The sequence below is a fragment of the Mesocricetus auratus genome, unplaced genomic scaffold, assembly GCF_017639785.1.
Source record: "Mesocricetus auratus isolate SY011 unplaced genomic scaffold, BCM_Maur_2.0 Super-Scaffold_100022, whole genome shotgun sequence".
Taxonomy (NCBI): Eukaryota; Metazoa; Chordata; class Mammalia; order Rodentia; family Cricetidae; genus Mesocricetus; species Mesocricetus auratus.
Genome location: NW_024429203.1, coordinates 15671734 through 15687043, shown reverse-complemented (window position 1 = coordinate 15687043; position 15310 = coordinate 15671734). Strand labels below are relative to the sequence as shown.

Here is a 15310-nt window from a genome sequence, read left to right as displayed (position 1 = left end):
ATGAGATCCTGCAGGTGGAAGGGGCTGGTGCTGGGGAACAGACATAGTGGTTACAGTGTGCTGCTCTTTGCAGACATGAGGAGCAGGAGATGGGCCCCGGCCCCTTTTAGCATCGATCCCTGCACTCTTCATTCCCATGTCTCCATATTCCTTTGTCCCCGCACTTCTGTTGTAAACACCATAGTCTCCTTTTCCTCCTCCTCCTCCTCAAGTTCCACACTTCCTCTCTTCTTCTTCATACCCTTAGAATTCTTACTATATTTAGCCTCTTTGTTCATGGAGGTAAGTTTGGGTTGACGGTTGGGTAAGCAAAGTTCATGACAGGATGGCAACAAGGGAAGAATGGGGAATTTTTCTAGTCCTGATGGTAAGATCAACCCTTACATCAGTGCTTTTGTCTTCCACTGTACAGTCTGTCCTTTCTCATGATTAAGGGTAGGGAAGCCTTCTGGCTCTTTTCAAACCTTCATGGACCTCCCCAGAGGGGTCAGCTCTGCATGGGACAGCTCCTTCCCTGACCATTATTTCTTACTAGTTTCTGTGTGACACTTGAGGCTGAGGCCTGAATGAGCCCCTTACTCTAGCTTTGCCTTTCTGCTTCCATAAGTGTCCTGTGCGGTCTGTTCAGTTCTTCTGGTGTTTGTGGGGACCTCTGTGGGTAATCTTTACAGGTAAGGAAGTCCTGAGGTGTCTGAAGGAGGAAACCCTGTCTAGGACCCTGGGGATAAAAGCAGAGTGTGAACGGATGTGTTTCTGTGAATGCAGGGAATGTCTTGTCTACTTTTAGTATTAGTAGCCACTGACTGTAGGTCAGACCAAACTTCCTTTTAGGAAGAGAAAGAAAATGTTTCTTAATAGGTTGCTGGGTGGTCCTCATGGGCCTTGTAGGGAACATTCTCAGGGATGGAAGGGTTTGGACTCTAAAATTCTACTCTGCACTCTTGGGAATTGGGTCATATTAAGGGTGGAGCCCTGATAATCCAGAGAGCTGCTTTAGTTATCTCATTGTGACTGGTGACTTTTCATCCAAGACCCTGAATCTGCTTGTTTATTGACTCACTGATGTTTCTGCCACTACATAAGATTTTCTCTTGACCATCTTCCTCATCAGGTGGCAAACTCCACTCTGCTGTACAGGAATGTGCTTTATCGATACCACTGTGGAACGAAATCTGACAAAGTGTTTTATATTTTTGGTGACAAAAATTTCTGTGATGGACAGCAAGGCTAGACCTTTACTTGTCCTGTTTTATTTTAGGTGAGCCCTTTGCCCTTCTGTGCTGTCTTAGGGTTACTATTGCTATGATGAAACACCATGACCAAAAGAAACTTGGAAAGGAAAGGGTTTACTGTACCCATAATTCCATACAACCGTTCATCACCAAAAGCAGTGAGGGCAGGAACCTGTGGTCAGGAGCTGATGCAGAGGTCATGGAGCAGGGCTGCTTTCTGGCTCTCTGCTCTTGGCTTGCTCAGCCTGCTTTCTTATAAATTCCAGGACCACCAGCACAAGGGTGGCACCACCTACAATGGCACTCGCTCATCAATTACTAATTAGTAAAATGTCTTCCAGCTGGATCTTATGAAGTCATTTTCACAGTTGATCCTATCTCCCCATTGACTCTAGCTTGTATCAAGTTGAATTAAACTACTCCGTACACATGTGCTCCTTTAGCTACTCTATCCTGGAAACACAGGGTCAACTTTTCCCCCATGGCCCAAGCCCTGATATGCCTGGACTGGGCGTCAGGTGTTGATATTTCTACAGTTCAGCTGGGCATAGAGATATGCTCTTTGTTTCCCAGTACCCTCCATGCTTCCTTCTCTCAGATACTGTTTTCCTCCCTTCTCTTCCTCCATTGTTCTAGTGTTTTGACTGCTTTATAGCACACCACCTTCAACAAAGGGGATGATGAATAAAGCCTGCAATCAGGCTGCTTCTCCAACAGTGACTATGACACACATGGCACATACTCTTGATGAAACCTTGATTTTTGGCGATGTGTTTTCTGCCAGGCTGTCCAGCAACCTACAACTCCAGCATTTTACTTAGGGGTATGTTAGGTAATTTCTTATGGAAGGATGTTACCTGAGTGACAAGAACATCATTCAGTCCACAAATATACATCTATAGTGACCAATTTCCTCCAACTAGCCTCTGCTTATCATGCTCTACCACCTCTAAATAATCTGTCCTAATCTTGATTTTGGAAAGGTTTTAGTCTGTCCTTTATTTTAAGAAATTCTATAGTTTTAAAGTGATATTGCTTGGGGTTTTTACATTTTTTTCTCCAGTAGACTATATGTTCAACATAAAAAATACAGACATTGATTGCCAGAGCATTGTTAGGAACTGCATCCCACCAGCAGACACACCTTTGTTTACATTTTCAGTCTTGTCTTTTATAAACTTATGATTTTTATTGATTCTTTGTGGATTTCACATCATGCCTTCAAATTCCCCTTATCTCCTCATCTTTTCACAACTGCTCTTTGCCCTTGCAACCTCCTCCCCAAATCAAAACCAAATTTAAAATAAAACAGAAGGAGAAAGAGGAGGAGGAGGAGGAGAAGGAGAAGGAGGAGAGGAAGATGAAGGAGGAGAAGAAGAAGAAGAAGAAGAAGAAGAAGAAGAAGAAGAAGAAGAAGAAGAAGAAGAAGAAGAAGAAGAAGAAGAAGAAACTTGTGGTAGCTGTAGTATGGCCTATTGAATCACACAATTTATCCTTTAGTCCAATGATAATTCCTTGCAAATGTTCATTGCTGGGTGTCAATGGTCTGCCTCGAGGCCTCTGGCTTCTATTACTTTTCTGATAATGGGCTCTTACACAGGCTTACAGGACATCCTCCTGGGTCTCTTGTTGTTGTCCTGTGTCATGGAGATCCTACTGTGGGTTTCTCCCCTTCACATTCTCCAACAGTTCATAGATGCATTGGAAATTGGGGTGGTCCAATGCATAGTCCTGGATCTGGGCCTGGGTGGTAGGTGGATTAGTCAGTTCACTAGCTTTTTCATGACCCAGGCGAGCTCTCAAGCGCTGCCTTGGCTAGCTCACCAATGCAGTCTACAGCAAGGGGTGGGGAATTTTCACCTGCTCTTTGGGCCCACAGATCCAGGTCCCCTTCATTCATATCACCAGGACCAGCTCTACTGCTTCGCCCTCTTCTCCTGTGTGCTGCAGTTGGGGTGGAGCAGAGCTGATTCTCCTACTCTCCTGATCCCTGGTCCAGCTCTCTTGCCTGCCACAGGCAGCAAGTGGGGGGCATCTTTCTCTTACCCATGCCACCAAATGGTAGATTACAGGGGTGGGGTCAGCTCAGATGTCTCACACTCTCAGTGCTGGTTTGCCTGCATCCATTGACTATAGAGTCACCTCTAGTGTGCTGCCCAGGTGAGGTGTCCATCTATGGTGAGGGGTGGGGCCATCTTTCCTGTATACAGGTATGAGCTCTTCCCTGAAGGATAGGGCTAGGTTGCCTCAGAACAGCATGGTCCCAGTTACCCTCAAGCTAACACGAGCCATGGACATCACCTCAGACCCCAGCTGCCATAGAACCACATGATTAGGCAGCATGGGCCCAGTGGCTACATCTTGCAGCCCAGATCCTGGCAACATGGACCATGGACGTCAATAAAGACCCTGGTTGTGGTAGGACCACAGACCTAGACACGGTCCTAGGCAGCAACCAGGGCTGGGATGTCACCTCCGGTCCCAGGTGGCAGCACAGGCTGTCCGGATCCTCATGGCCCCTGCTGTAGTGCAGCCCTTTACACACCAATGTGACCTGAGGTAGCAGCCCAGACCGTAGGCCCGTGCAAAGCCCCCAGGGGCAGTAGGAGCTAAAGACTGGTCTGACTCCTGGTTGATTTTGATCCCCAGATGAAAAAGTCTTGGGTAGCACATTTTGTGTCCTTTGGCTGATTCAGGACCGGGAGGGGCCAGTGCCTCCTGGTTCCTTGTGATTCATCTCCAGATCATAAAGCTTGGGGGAGGGACTTATTCTATTTACCCAGTTGGTCACTCACAACATTCTGTAACCCCACTTCCAGGAAATCTGACACCCTCTGCTAGTCTCTGTAGACAATAGGCAAGCGTGTGCTGCACAGACATTCACACAGGCAAAACAGCCTACACACAAATAAAAATTAAACATTTATAAACAGCATTTTTACCATTTTCCTTTGCAGTTCTGTTCACTGAATCATGACCCTGAGACATGTGAGCACGCATTCTCCTGCTGATCCTGTCTGGAGTTTCACACCCTGCTTATCTCATCACATGTCTGAGGTGTTGCTTCTACTCTGTGTGTTTATCTATGTCTGCTGGCTGCTTGGAAACTCACTGAATTCCTTACATAAATTGTTTCACTACTTCAATGTTTGTTTAGCTTATTTTCAATTAAAAACTCTTGTACGTTGGTATGTGTGTGTGTGTGTGTACATGTATGTGAGTTTGTGTTTGTGTATTTAAGTGTGGATGTTCAGAGGTCACCATACAGGAGTCAATGTTCTCCTTCTATCATGTTGATTCTGAAGTCTGAACATAAGTGGTCATGTTCGACAGTTAGAGCCGTTACTTTCTTAGTCATGCTGCAGATTGTCAATTTTTAAAATCAGATAATTAGGGACCCAGAGAGGTGGTTCAGTAGTTAAAGGTGATTGGTGCCAAGTATAACTTGAGTTCAATCCCTGGGACCCAAGTAGTGGGAGGAGAGAAACAAGTTCCAGAGGTTGCCCTGTGACTTTCATCACTCTATATGGCCTGCAAATGCATGTTAATACAAACACACACACACACACACACACACACACACACACACACACACACACACACCATGAATGAATATAGTGAAATAATCACAGTATGATTTAAACAACAAAATGTATTTCTTTTCAGGTATACCACCTTCTACAAGATGGTACAGCCTCTTCCAAGACCTTAGACCATATAATATTAGTGTCCACATTCTGATTGTGTCTCCTCAGTCAAACCTCTGTGGAAACAACCTCCTACACACACCACAAACCTAGAAGTGTGTTTCCCAGGCAACTCTAAATGAAGTCAGGTTGACACTGAAGGTGAACCATCACAAAGTCATATTCAAATTATGTTATTTTCCTTGGCTAGGAGTAAATACTGTGGGACGTTTTTTGGATGCTGGCAGGGGTGGCGACCTCTCCCTCGCTTGTGCTAACTCATGATTACCATGCATCAAGTGGTCTTTAGATCATGATTTTCCCTACTGTAGGTAGATGCCGTTCAGAGCACATCTGAGGCTGGGCAGACCCAAAGGTGTTGTCTCATAGGCTGGGAGGATTAACTGTGGTTTTCAAACTAGGGTGGATTTACAGGCACTCACTCCATCAATGGTTAATGAGTATCTGCAGTTCTTTCTGTGGTATGTTTCCAGTTCTATTGGGGAAACATTGATGAGCACCCAGTGATCAATATGAGACTGGTTGAGCTTCACAGGAAACTGCCAGGCTCCCTGCAGAGTCAGCCAGGTGCATTCTCACTACAGTGTGGGCTCACACCAGCACTCGGCACTGTCTAGTTTCAGCCATTCTGGCACATGCGCAGTGGTTGGATTTGCACTTTACTATGGAAGGGACACTCAGGGCCTTTCACTTCTTCACTTACTGCCAGAACCTCCCACTTAGTCAAGTTTCTGTCCTGACTGGTTAAGTCAGACTTGTCCACTAGATAAAATCCTTCACATATTCTGATCAAGCTCTTAGACCTTTTCTTATACCATCTCAGATATTTAACACTGTTCTCCCATATTAAAATATGAGCAGCACATTTTAATAATACAGATTCCAGTGTATTCAAGTACTCTTTTGAAACATTCTGAAGGAATGTGTCTTAGGGACTAAGGTTTAAAGGAAGGGTTTATTTCATCTCATAATTTATAATGCACCATCAATATCTCATCTGAGTCCTGCAGAGAGGATGTGTGACCTACATCAAAGTCATATGTGGAAATGGAATTCCTGATGATCTATGGAGGTGATTTGGTCATCAGTATGGAGCCCTCAAAAATGAGATTCACTCCCTCATCAATGACACAGACACAGGAACTCCATGTTCTCTCCTGCTATGTGATGATGTGGAGTAGAGGGTTGTTTATGGACTAGAAAATACCCTCACCATAAACGAAATCTACTGGGACCCTCATCTTGCATTTACCGGCCCTGAATAGAAATAAATATCTGTTCTTCTCAAGCTGCCTACTGTGTCGATTTGCTGTTCTGGGCCAGCATCCTAAAAGGACTAAGCAAATGATATTTTGTATATAATATGAGAATTATTTGCTGAACTCAAAGTTCTGAAAGAGTAAAAATACTTAGGGATGGAGGGATGGCTCAGTGTTTTACAGTACTGGCTGCTCTTCCAGAGTAACAGGGTTTCATTCTCGTCACCCCCATGGCCATTCCCAGTCACTTGTAACTGCAGTTCCAATGGGTGGAATGCCCTCTTCTGGCCTCCAAGGGCATCAAGCATACATGTGGCACAGAGACACACAAGCAAAACAAACAAACAAACAAAAATTATCCATACACATAAAATACTAAACAAATTATTTTTACAGTATAGATATTCATTTCATATTCAAGTTAAATATTTCAGTCTCTGACACATTTGAGTCAATTTTTGTATATCATCTAAAGGGTGGGCCAAAGATCTTTTACTTATCTAAAATTGCCGATATACTGGGAGGTGCTTTTTATGCCATTGGGGAAGGAAAGTCATCAGGGTATGACTGAGCTGTCAACCACATATGCAAAAATGCCAAAATGTTGGCAAAATGTGCCTATTGGTGAAATAGTGGCACTAGGTTCTATGGGGACTGAACTGCTTTTTGACAGAACTGAAGCTTGCTCCCAGAAGGGATCCTATGCCTGTTGCTCTAACTTGGTCAAAATTCCATATCTTAGGAGGCCATAGTCAAGGGTGTTGTTCTGTTAAGTGAACACTTGATAAAACTGCCTTCCAACTATTAGTGATTATATACATAGACTTGTTCTGCATTCGGCACTGGACAGAAAGCCTTTTATGCAGTGGACATCAGTTAATACAGTGACTCACAAGTGGGCAGATGACCACTGAGTGCTCCGTGCTAATTGAGAATTCTGTGTCAACCTTCCCAAGCATGGGGACATTGTGTAAGAAGAAGAATGTAGGAGCCAGAGGATGGGGAGGGGTGCTGTGAGACATTGTCATCTGGCTCTCACATGGCCTTGGAGCTCATGAATTTACCTCAGGTGCGGTTGCATATGTGCGAAGTAGGTCACTTGGAGGAGCTGTGTGTTAATAGGATGGAGATACATTGTATACATGAAGTAAATGAAAAATATTTTAAAATGAGATACAATTTACCACCGTTTTCACATGATTTTTCATTTTACTTTCAGAATGAGACAGACATGTTTACTGTCTTATTTTGCACTAGTTGTAAAATTTTTCTTCCTTTTTATGTTGTGAAATATCAAGTCTTTAAAATGACTTTATTTACATATTTTGTATACAGTGTTCTGTCAATTTGTAACCCTGCAGGCCAGAAGAGGGTGACAGATCTCATTTCAGGTGGCTGTGAGCCATCATGTGGTTGATGGGAATTGAAATCAGGACCTCTGGAAGACTAGCTAGTGTTCTTAGCCACTGAGCCATCTCTCCAAGCCCATTGTAAACTTATGATTCTATTTGGTTCTCATTATTTTATTGATTAACTTTACCCACTTTCCAAATGGAATTTTTTGCCAGTCCAGGGCTCACGGTGTAAGAAATAGATGACTCTGTGTATTTTCAGTGGAGTTGCAGGATACACCAGTCTCTTCCTACCCGAGGTGGAGGCTGAACCTGCTTGTCTCAGGACTGTGTCATGTGACTGAGCTCAGGATCAGAAAAAGGGGGCTGGCCTCAAGCTACAACTGTTCATTGGATGCTGTTTTGTGTTTTAAGCCAATGAGTTGGCAAGCTTGGGAGGGTGCAGTTCTGACTTATAGGAGGAGAGGACAGGAATTTCTTCTGACCAGAGAGAGGATTTCAAAACCACTGTATGGGCCAAATCAGCACGACTGCAGCCATCTTTGACCAATCTCTATGCCAGGTCCCTTTCTGAAGAATTGGATTTTAAATACTGCCCTTTTTTGCACTAGTCTCTTAAAGTTGTTATCTAAAGTCCAACAATTGTATACACCTTCAAAGCTTTCCTTTAAGGAACATAATAGCATTATACATGGCAAAGTGTTGCATTTGACCCTAACTACTCTGGTAACAAGGTGGGCTAGTTTGTGTTTCTATCCTAACACCCTTTTTTTGTTTTTTGTTTTTTGTTTTTTTTTTATGAGACGTGGTTTCTCTGTATTGTTATGGAGGCTTTCGGTCCAGCCTGGCCTCGAACTCACAGAGATCCGCCTGCCTCTGCCTCCCGAGTGCTGGGATTAAAGGCGTGCGCCACCACCGCCCGGCCCTAACACCCTTTTTGAAAGCAATTGATCAGTAATTGGAAATGATCATTTAAAAAGTGTCAATAGTTTTTCAGGATCTTCCTTTTAGTCCTATCCTCTATAAACTGTCTAAAAATGTTCTTAGTTGCATCAGCTGTAGAAGGGGTCGAGACAGTGTGGCAGATTGTATTGTTGGGCAAGAGAGATGTTGGGAGAATGCTTGGTGCTACAGATGAACGGATAGACAGCAGGATAGCAAGGAGTCTGAGAAAAATTCAGACATACATGACAGAGAACAAGGACGTTTTTTAAGTGTCAGAAGTAGCAGGGAGGTTCTGTACAAAGTGAGTGATGAGTAAGGGACAGTACCTGCTGTGGTCAGGCTGCCTCTGATGCCCATGGGGAGAAGGAATTAGTCTGTCAGTTTGGGGTCCACATGCAGTATCACTATGAGGGTGCAGACAGACAGAGCTACAGATAGGCATGACTTGAGCAGCAGCTGATGTTGGACCTAGCTCACTGGGCTTCTAGACATCTTGGTAGGAAGAGCTCAGATTCCAGAATGCAGTGGGCCCAATGCTTCACCCATCACAGTGGAATCTGTGACCTTTTCTCTGGCCACACCTTTGTACAAGGGAACACAGCCAGAGAATGATTCTGGTTACCCATCTGTGGAGAAGTCCCCAATAATTGAGGAATTTGCTTCTGGGCCTCAAAGTCCCTCAAGAGAGCTGATTCTTCTAGAAAAGAACATTTAGGCTAGTTGCTTTCACAACACACACTTCAGAAGTAAAAAGACAATGAAACTTGGATGAATATATAGGGAAGGAAGAAAATCACAGACCACAAACTCAGTGGTGAGCTTGCTCTGGAAGAAGATATAGAAATTCCAGTCTCCCTGGCAGCTTGTTAGCCATTGACTTTATAGGAGAGGGTGCATTTTAGGTATCTGTTGGTAGCAAATGGAAGATCTGTCCTTAGATATATGTGATGTCTGCTATTGTACTGGAAACAATGAGGCAAGGTTCAATGGTGAGAGTCTTTACCAGATGGAATTTATAGAAAGTAAAAGAAAATATATACACTGCAGGGGGGACCTGACTATGAGGGGGGAGAGGAAAGGGGAGAGGAGAGAATTGGCCACTTGGTCTTATTTCAATTGCCAATTCTGAGGTATGGTATTTGAATAGTTAAAAGTTAGTATCTACTGTTTTATGTGGTACATTTTATAACATTATATGGTATTTCCTGACTCTGCTTATTTGGGAGAGGCATTAGGAATTAGATTCCAAATTTTCAGAGAATGAATCACAAGTCACCATATCAGTCTCCAAGCAGTCAGGTCTGAGCCTGATTGTTGGTGGCCATTTTGCCGTTAACTTTCAGCCTTCTTGTCTCTACATTTCTCTCCAATGAGATGAGTGATGGGATGAAGGTCACATTTTTTTTTCTGATACTGTATTCCAGCTGAGAAGCTACATCTGAGGACTCTGGTTGGCACTGATCCATCATAGTCACAGGGCTGCAAGCCTAAATCCTTGAGCTGCATTAGCATAGGAGGAGAGTATTGTGTATCACAGGTGTGGAAATCTAGAAGGTTAAGCAAGCAGAAACTCAAGACAGACAACAGAATGACAAACAAGAACAAAGGGACTGTGGGAGCTAAGAGAACTCACACGAATTTCAAAATGCTTCCTAGGGACAGAGCCATCCAGGAGGTCTGCATTAGTCAGGGATCTCTAATGAAACAGAACTTATAGACTGGGAACTTATTAGAGTGGCTTACAGGATTGGTCCAGCTAGTCCAACAATGGCTGTCTACTAACAGAAAGTGTATGAATCCAGTAGTTGTTCAGTTCAAAGTGTCTGATGTCCCATCAGGTCTTCAATATACTCTGGAATCCCAGAGAAGTAGTCTCTGATGCTAGTGAAGGAATGGACTCCCCAGTGACAGTGAGGGCAAGCAGGCTAAGAGCAATGGCTTGCTTCTTTCATTTCCTTTTTATAGGCCTGTCCAGAAGGTGTGGCCTAGATTATAGGTGGTCTTCCCAGCTCATAAGATCAGGACAACATCAGGCCTTCCCACTTGAAATGAGTTAATTAAGAAAAGTCACTCACAAGTGTACCCAACCACTTAGTATTTAGTTAATTCCAGAAGTAGTCAGGTTGACAACTATGAATAGCTATCAGAAGGTCTATATCAAATTTTGATTTAACCCCTTGAATAGTTTGATAATGTCTGACTTTTGGGAGATGTTTCTCTACTGCTCCTGAAGTAGTGGCCTGGAAATACGAAGTGTCACTGAGGAGGGCATGTGTGCACCTTGTATCTGCAGAAGGGATGTCTAGGTTTGAAGGACTGTCTGACAGGGAGTTGATACATTGTCTTCACTATCTTTATAATGGATGAAAAAAGGATTGTGGCAGCTCCAAATGCAGTTTTATATGTGGGGTATTGCTTCTACTTAGGAATGAGAGCAGAAGGCAGGAAACTCAAAGTTACACATCCTTTTGGTGCTAAGTAAGCACATCTGATTTTTCCTTTGAACCTGTGTGGGAGGTGTTTGAACAGCACACATGTTCTCCGTGTATTTCTGCTTTATCTGTGGTGCTTTAAGTTTCCTGACTCCAATAGTGGGACAGGGAAACCAGATCCAGATTGCAAGGCCTGTTTTCCTATCATACTATCCTTCAATGACCACATAGTTTTCCTTCTCTTTCTATCACTCCCCAGGAAGACTATTGTAGTCTAAATGGAAAATGAAACTGAATCTGAAATTTGGGTTTCATTGATTTATTGAGCAACTGAATATATCCCATTCACAAAAAGCTAGAGAATTTAAAATCTGGATATAGAGGATGACAATTTCCTCCCATGTGGAGAGTTGTGGCCTAGTGCATGAAGCACTCTCTAGGCTTCTCAGCCACTCAGTTTCAAAATTCCATGGAATATTTGGAATGTCACAGTTATTAATCCCCAATTGAAATTTAGTGAAATAAATATTCGGGCAAGAATCTGGAAGTTCTTGGACCCACTGGGTAGCGGTGTAGAAATCAGCAGACACAGTGAAGCACGTAGGACCTGTGCTTCCCCCCAGGCTATCTACTCAGTCCATTGGCTTGGGATCTCATTGGATTCCTCTTCTAGCCTGAGCTCAGATATAAGCACGCATTGGAGAGACGAGACCTTGAGTGCTCTGTACTGCTCTCTGCTGCTGTCTTAACCTGTAATTCCACTGCCATGGGGAAGCACTTCCTGCTGCTCCTGCTGGGCCTCTCCTTGGTAGTGGGCTTCCTGCAAGGTGAGATCCTGGCAGATGGAAGGGGCCAGTGCTGGTGGGCACACACACTGGTAAAGGGTCCTGGGTTTGGGGAGGTCAGGAACAAGATGGATGACCTGACTTCTTTTCTATGTGGACTCCACAGCCTTCATCTCCATATCCTCACATTCCTGTCCTTCCCTTCCCTCTGCTGGATACAGGATGGGCGTCTCCAATTCCTCCTCTGTCATGCCTCTGCTCCTGTGTCCTTTGTCCTGGTCCTGTAGTTCACCTCCTTATTGATAAAAAACCTGCCCAGTTCCTCCAGCTTACCCATTTATAGTCCTAAATTCATATTGGAAGTGATGCCAGGAAGGTTCCTGACAGGATGAAGATGATGACTCGAAGGGAGCTCTTGTCTGGTCACAGGTAGTAGGCTCAAGCTACTTCATCAACATTTGATCTTCCTCAACTCATCCCAGTCTTTCACAGCGTTTGAACCAGACAAACGTGGCTCTTCTCAATTCCCCTCCTAGGTTCCAAGGTCATGGGCTACACCTTAGAGGTCAGCTCAGCATACATCCAGCTCTTTCCTTGGTGATTGCTTCTTATTCGTTGACTGCAGACACAGGCTCAGCTTCTGTCTGAGGCTTCAGGGGTGCTCTGAATCCTTGGTTTTGCCTTTTCAGCTCTGACATGTTTTCGGTGCAGCTGGTTAAACGCTGATGGAGTATGTGAGAAAGGAGAAACCACCTGTGAGGCTAAGGATGGCGAAGAATGTAACATAATGGTAGTGTCTAAAGGTGTGTCAAGGCTGGGACATATTGGGGTGATCCTGCTTGTTTCTCAAGAATGAATCAGTCAGTCCCTTTTTAAACATCTGGAAACAAAACAGAGACTGTGGGATTCTTTGTTTCTGTGTAAATCCTGGAGAAGTCTCCTTTCCATTCGGTACTGGTTGCCTCAGTTCTTTCCCAGATTAAGAAATTTTTTGATGTGGGGTTCTCTGCATGGTCTTTAGAGATTTCTGGAAGACATATTAAGGAATGAGAGTCGTTGAACTCTAAAATTCCAGGCAGTAATTTTGGGAATGGGAAGCATGACTGCGTGCCAGATTACTGGTTGATAGATGATAATAACTACAGTCACCAGGGTGTGGCTGGCATACGTTTCATCAGGGAGCACAAGTCTCCTCATTTTGTGAGACTCTGATTTCACAAATATTTGTTTGACTCTTGTTTTTTTCTTGTGCAGGTCGTGATATCCTGTTTGGGCAGCAGGATTGTTCTTCCTGGTGTTTAAATAACACTTTCATCCATTATAACATAACACTGGATTTTTCATGTTGCCATGACGAAAATATGTGTAATGAGTTTTAGAGGCTGGGTCCTTCCTTGCCCAGTTCTGCTGCAGGTGAGTCCTTATTGCTCCCCTGTGCTCTCACCTCTTATGACACTGAACCATCTGTCCCCTGCGGTGCCTGTCCCTAGCACCTGCCTGGAATCAGCATCACCTGAAGATGTTTCAACCGTTCAGTTGGGAACAGAGCGATGTTCTCTGCTTCCCCATATTCCAGGTGCTTCTTTCTTCCGGGTTCTTGCTTCCTTCTTTTCCTCCCTCCATCCTTCCATCGCTAACTGATATTTGCCATACTTTCCTCTATTCCTCTCACTTTTACTGTTACCAACACTGGTTTTATACTAGTGGGTATGACAGACCTCACAGCCCCCTTACGAGCCTTCAGATTTAGTGGTCTCTTCTGTCAAGGTTCTGGCAGATGCTAGTTCCTGCGTCTCACTTTATTCTTCTCACTGAAGGGAAGACATATGATTTCTGATTTCTCACTGCTGTGACCTGAATAAGACAGTATAATGCTGCAATGATGTAATTTATGATGTCAGAGGCTTTCATCGTGGTAGGCGGGATGTAGTGGACCAGAGCTACTCACACCAGGACAGGATATACCCTGCAAGCCCACAGTCCTTGCTTTCTCCAATTCAGCCTGTAACTCTCTTATTAATCTATCTAAAATTTGAATGTATTAATGCCTTAAATAGCTTAATTATGTCAGAGATGTCATACCCTAACCATGCCTAGAATGTGACAGACACACTCAGAGCAGTGTTTGAGGAATCCCTTAGACATCCTTGATACAATCAAGTTCTTGGTAGAAACTAGTCATCACATGGGCTGACGTCACTTCAGTACTGCAGTGTCCAATTCTATTTTGTGTGCACATGGAAAGATGGCCTAGTTTAGCTTTATCCTACTAAATTACATAAATATTAATTTGATTTTGTTTACATCTTTATTTTTATATTTTTTTCTAGCACTTTGTATACTAGCCTTAGAAAATACAGACAATGCTGTCCAAGGAAGCATGACTAGTAATCCCATCCCACCCTACAAAGAAACAGCTTGTTTATATGTTCAGGCATATATTTCAAAGTTTTAAAATCATTGATAAGTTATGATGTGTATTTACATATGAATGTTTGTACACTTACAAATATTAAAAGTCATTATAATCTTGTTTTTCAGCACTGTTCACTGAATCCTGTCTCTGGAGCATGTGAGCAAGCATTCTACTACTGACCTGTCATGAATCCTGTGTCTTGGTCTTTCCATCATATGCCTTAGATCTTTTGTAGTCTTAATGGATCTTACTATATTATATTTCATACTCTGTCATTACTGTGTACCTTTTAAAGTTTAATTCACTAATTCTGTGTAGTTGACTAGATTACTTTGAATTACAAGATATTTACATTTATTTATTTTGTGTATGCTTCTGTGTTATATGCCATGATGTGTGTGGAGGTCTATAGTGAACCTGCAGGAGTCAGTACTTTCTTTCCACCATGAAGACTGAACTCAGTGGTCAGACTTAGTGGTCAATGCACTCACCCTCTGTGTCACATTATCTCTCCTCAAGTTTAAAATCACACAATTAGGAGGGTACAATTAGTTACTTGTTACTAATCCCGATGACCTGAGTTCAGTTCCTGGGACCCACATGGTAGAAGGAGAAAATGAATTCATACAAGCTCTTCTCTGACCTTCACAAGCTAACTGTTGCAGGACACACACACACACACACACACACACACACACACACACACACACACACACACACACACACACACACAGACATTTACAGTGAACCAGACAGATACACAATGAATGCAGTGAAAAAAGTACAATTATAGCATTATTTATTTATCCCTTCCACATTCTCTCTTCTACCCTACCTTTCCATTCTCTTCCCCATTTAGCCCTTTCTGTACCATAGTTCTTATTTAACCCTTGATATCCCTGCAGTCTAATTTTCTTTTCTTGAAGTTCCACTCTCCCATGGCCATTTACGAATTTGTGGATATTCCAAATGGAGTACACATGTCTGAAGAATAAAAGCTAATACCCACAAATGAGAGAAATTAAATACCAAGGGAATAAATCTTCCAGTCAGCAAATGGGCAAAGGTAGTTTTCAACAAGAAGGATGAGAAAGAGGATGAAAGAAAGAGGCACAAATGACCAGTAACATTTTGACAATCTGTTCAAGGTTAGGCAGCAGGGATGGCTCTCCTTAGGAACGG

The 15310-nt window shown here is 43.2% G+C and overlaps 1 protein-coding gene across 1 annotated transcript; it reads left to right on the top strand.

Moving 5' to 3' along the window:
- The first annotated feature begins 11693 nt into the window (after window positions 1-11693).
- On the top strand, window positions 11694-13091 carry LOC101825795 (secreted seminal-vesicle Ly-6 protein 1). Its single transcript, XM_005085867.3, has 3 exons — window positions 11694-11754; window positions 12402-12515; window positions 12967-13091. The coding sequence occupies exons 1-3, from the start codon at window positions 11694-11696 to the stop codon at window positions 13089-13091; spliced, it is 300 nt and encodes a 99-aa protein (XP_005085924.2).
- Window positions 13092-15310: the final 2219 nt, after the last annotated feature.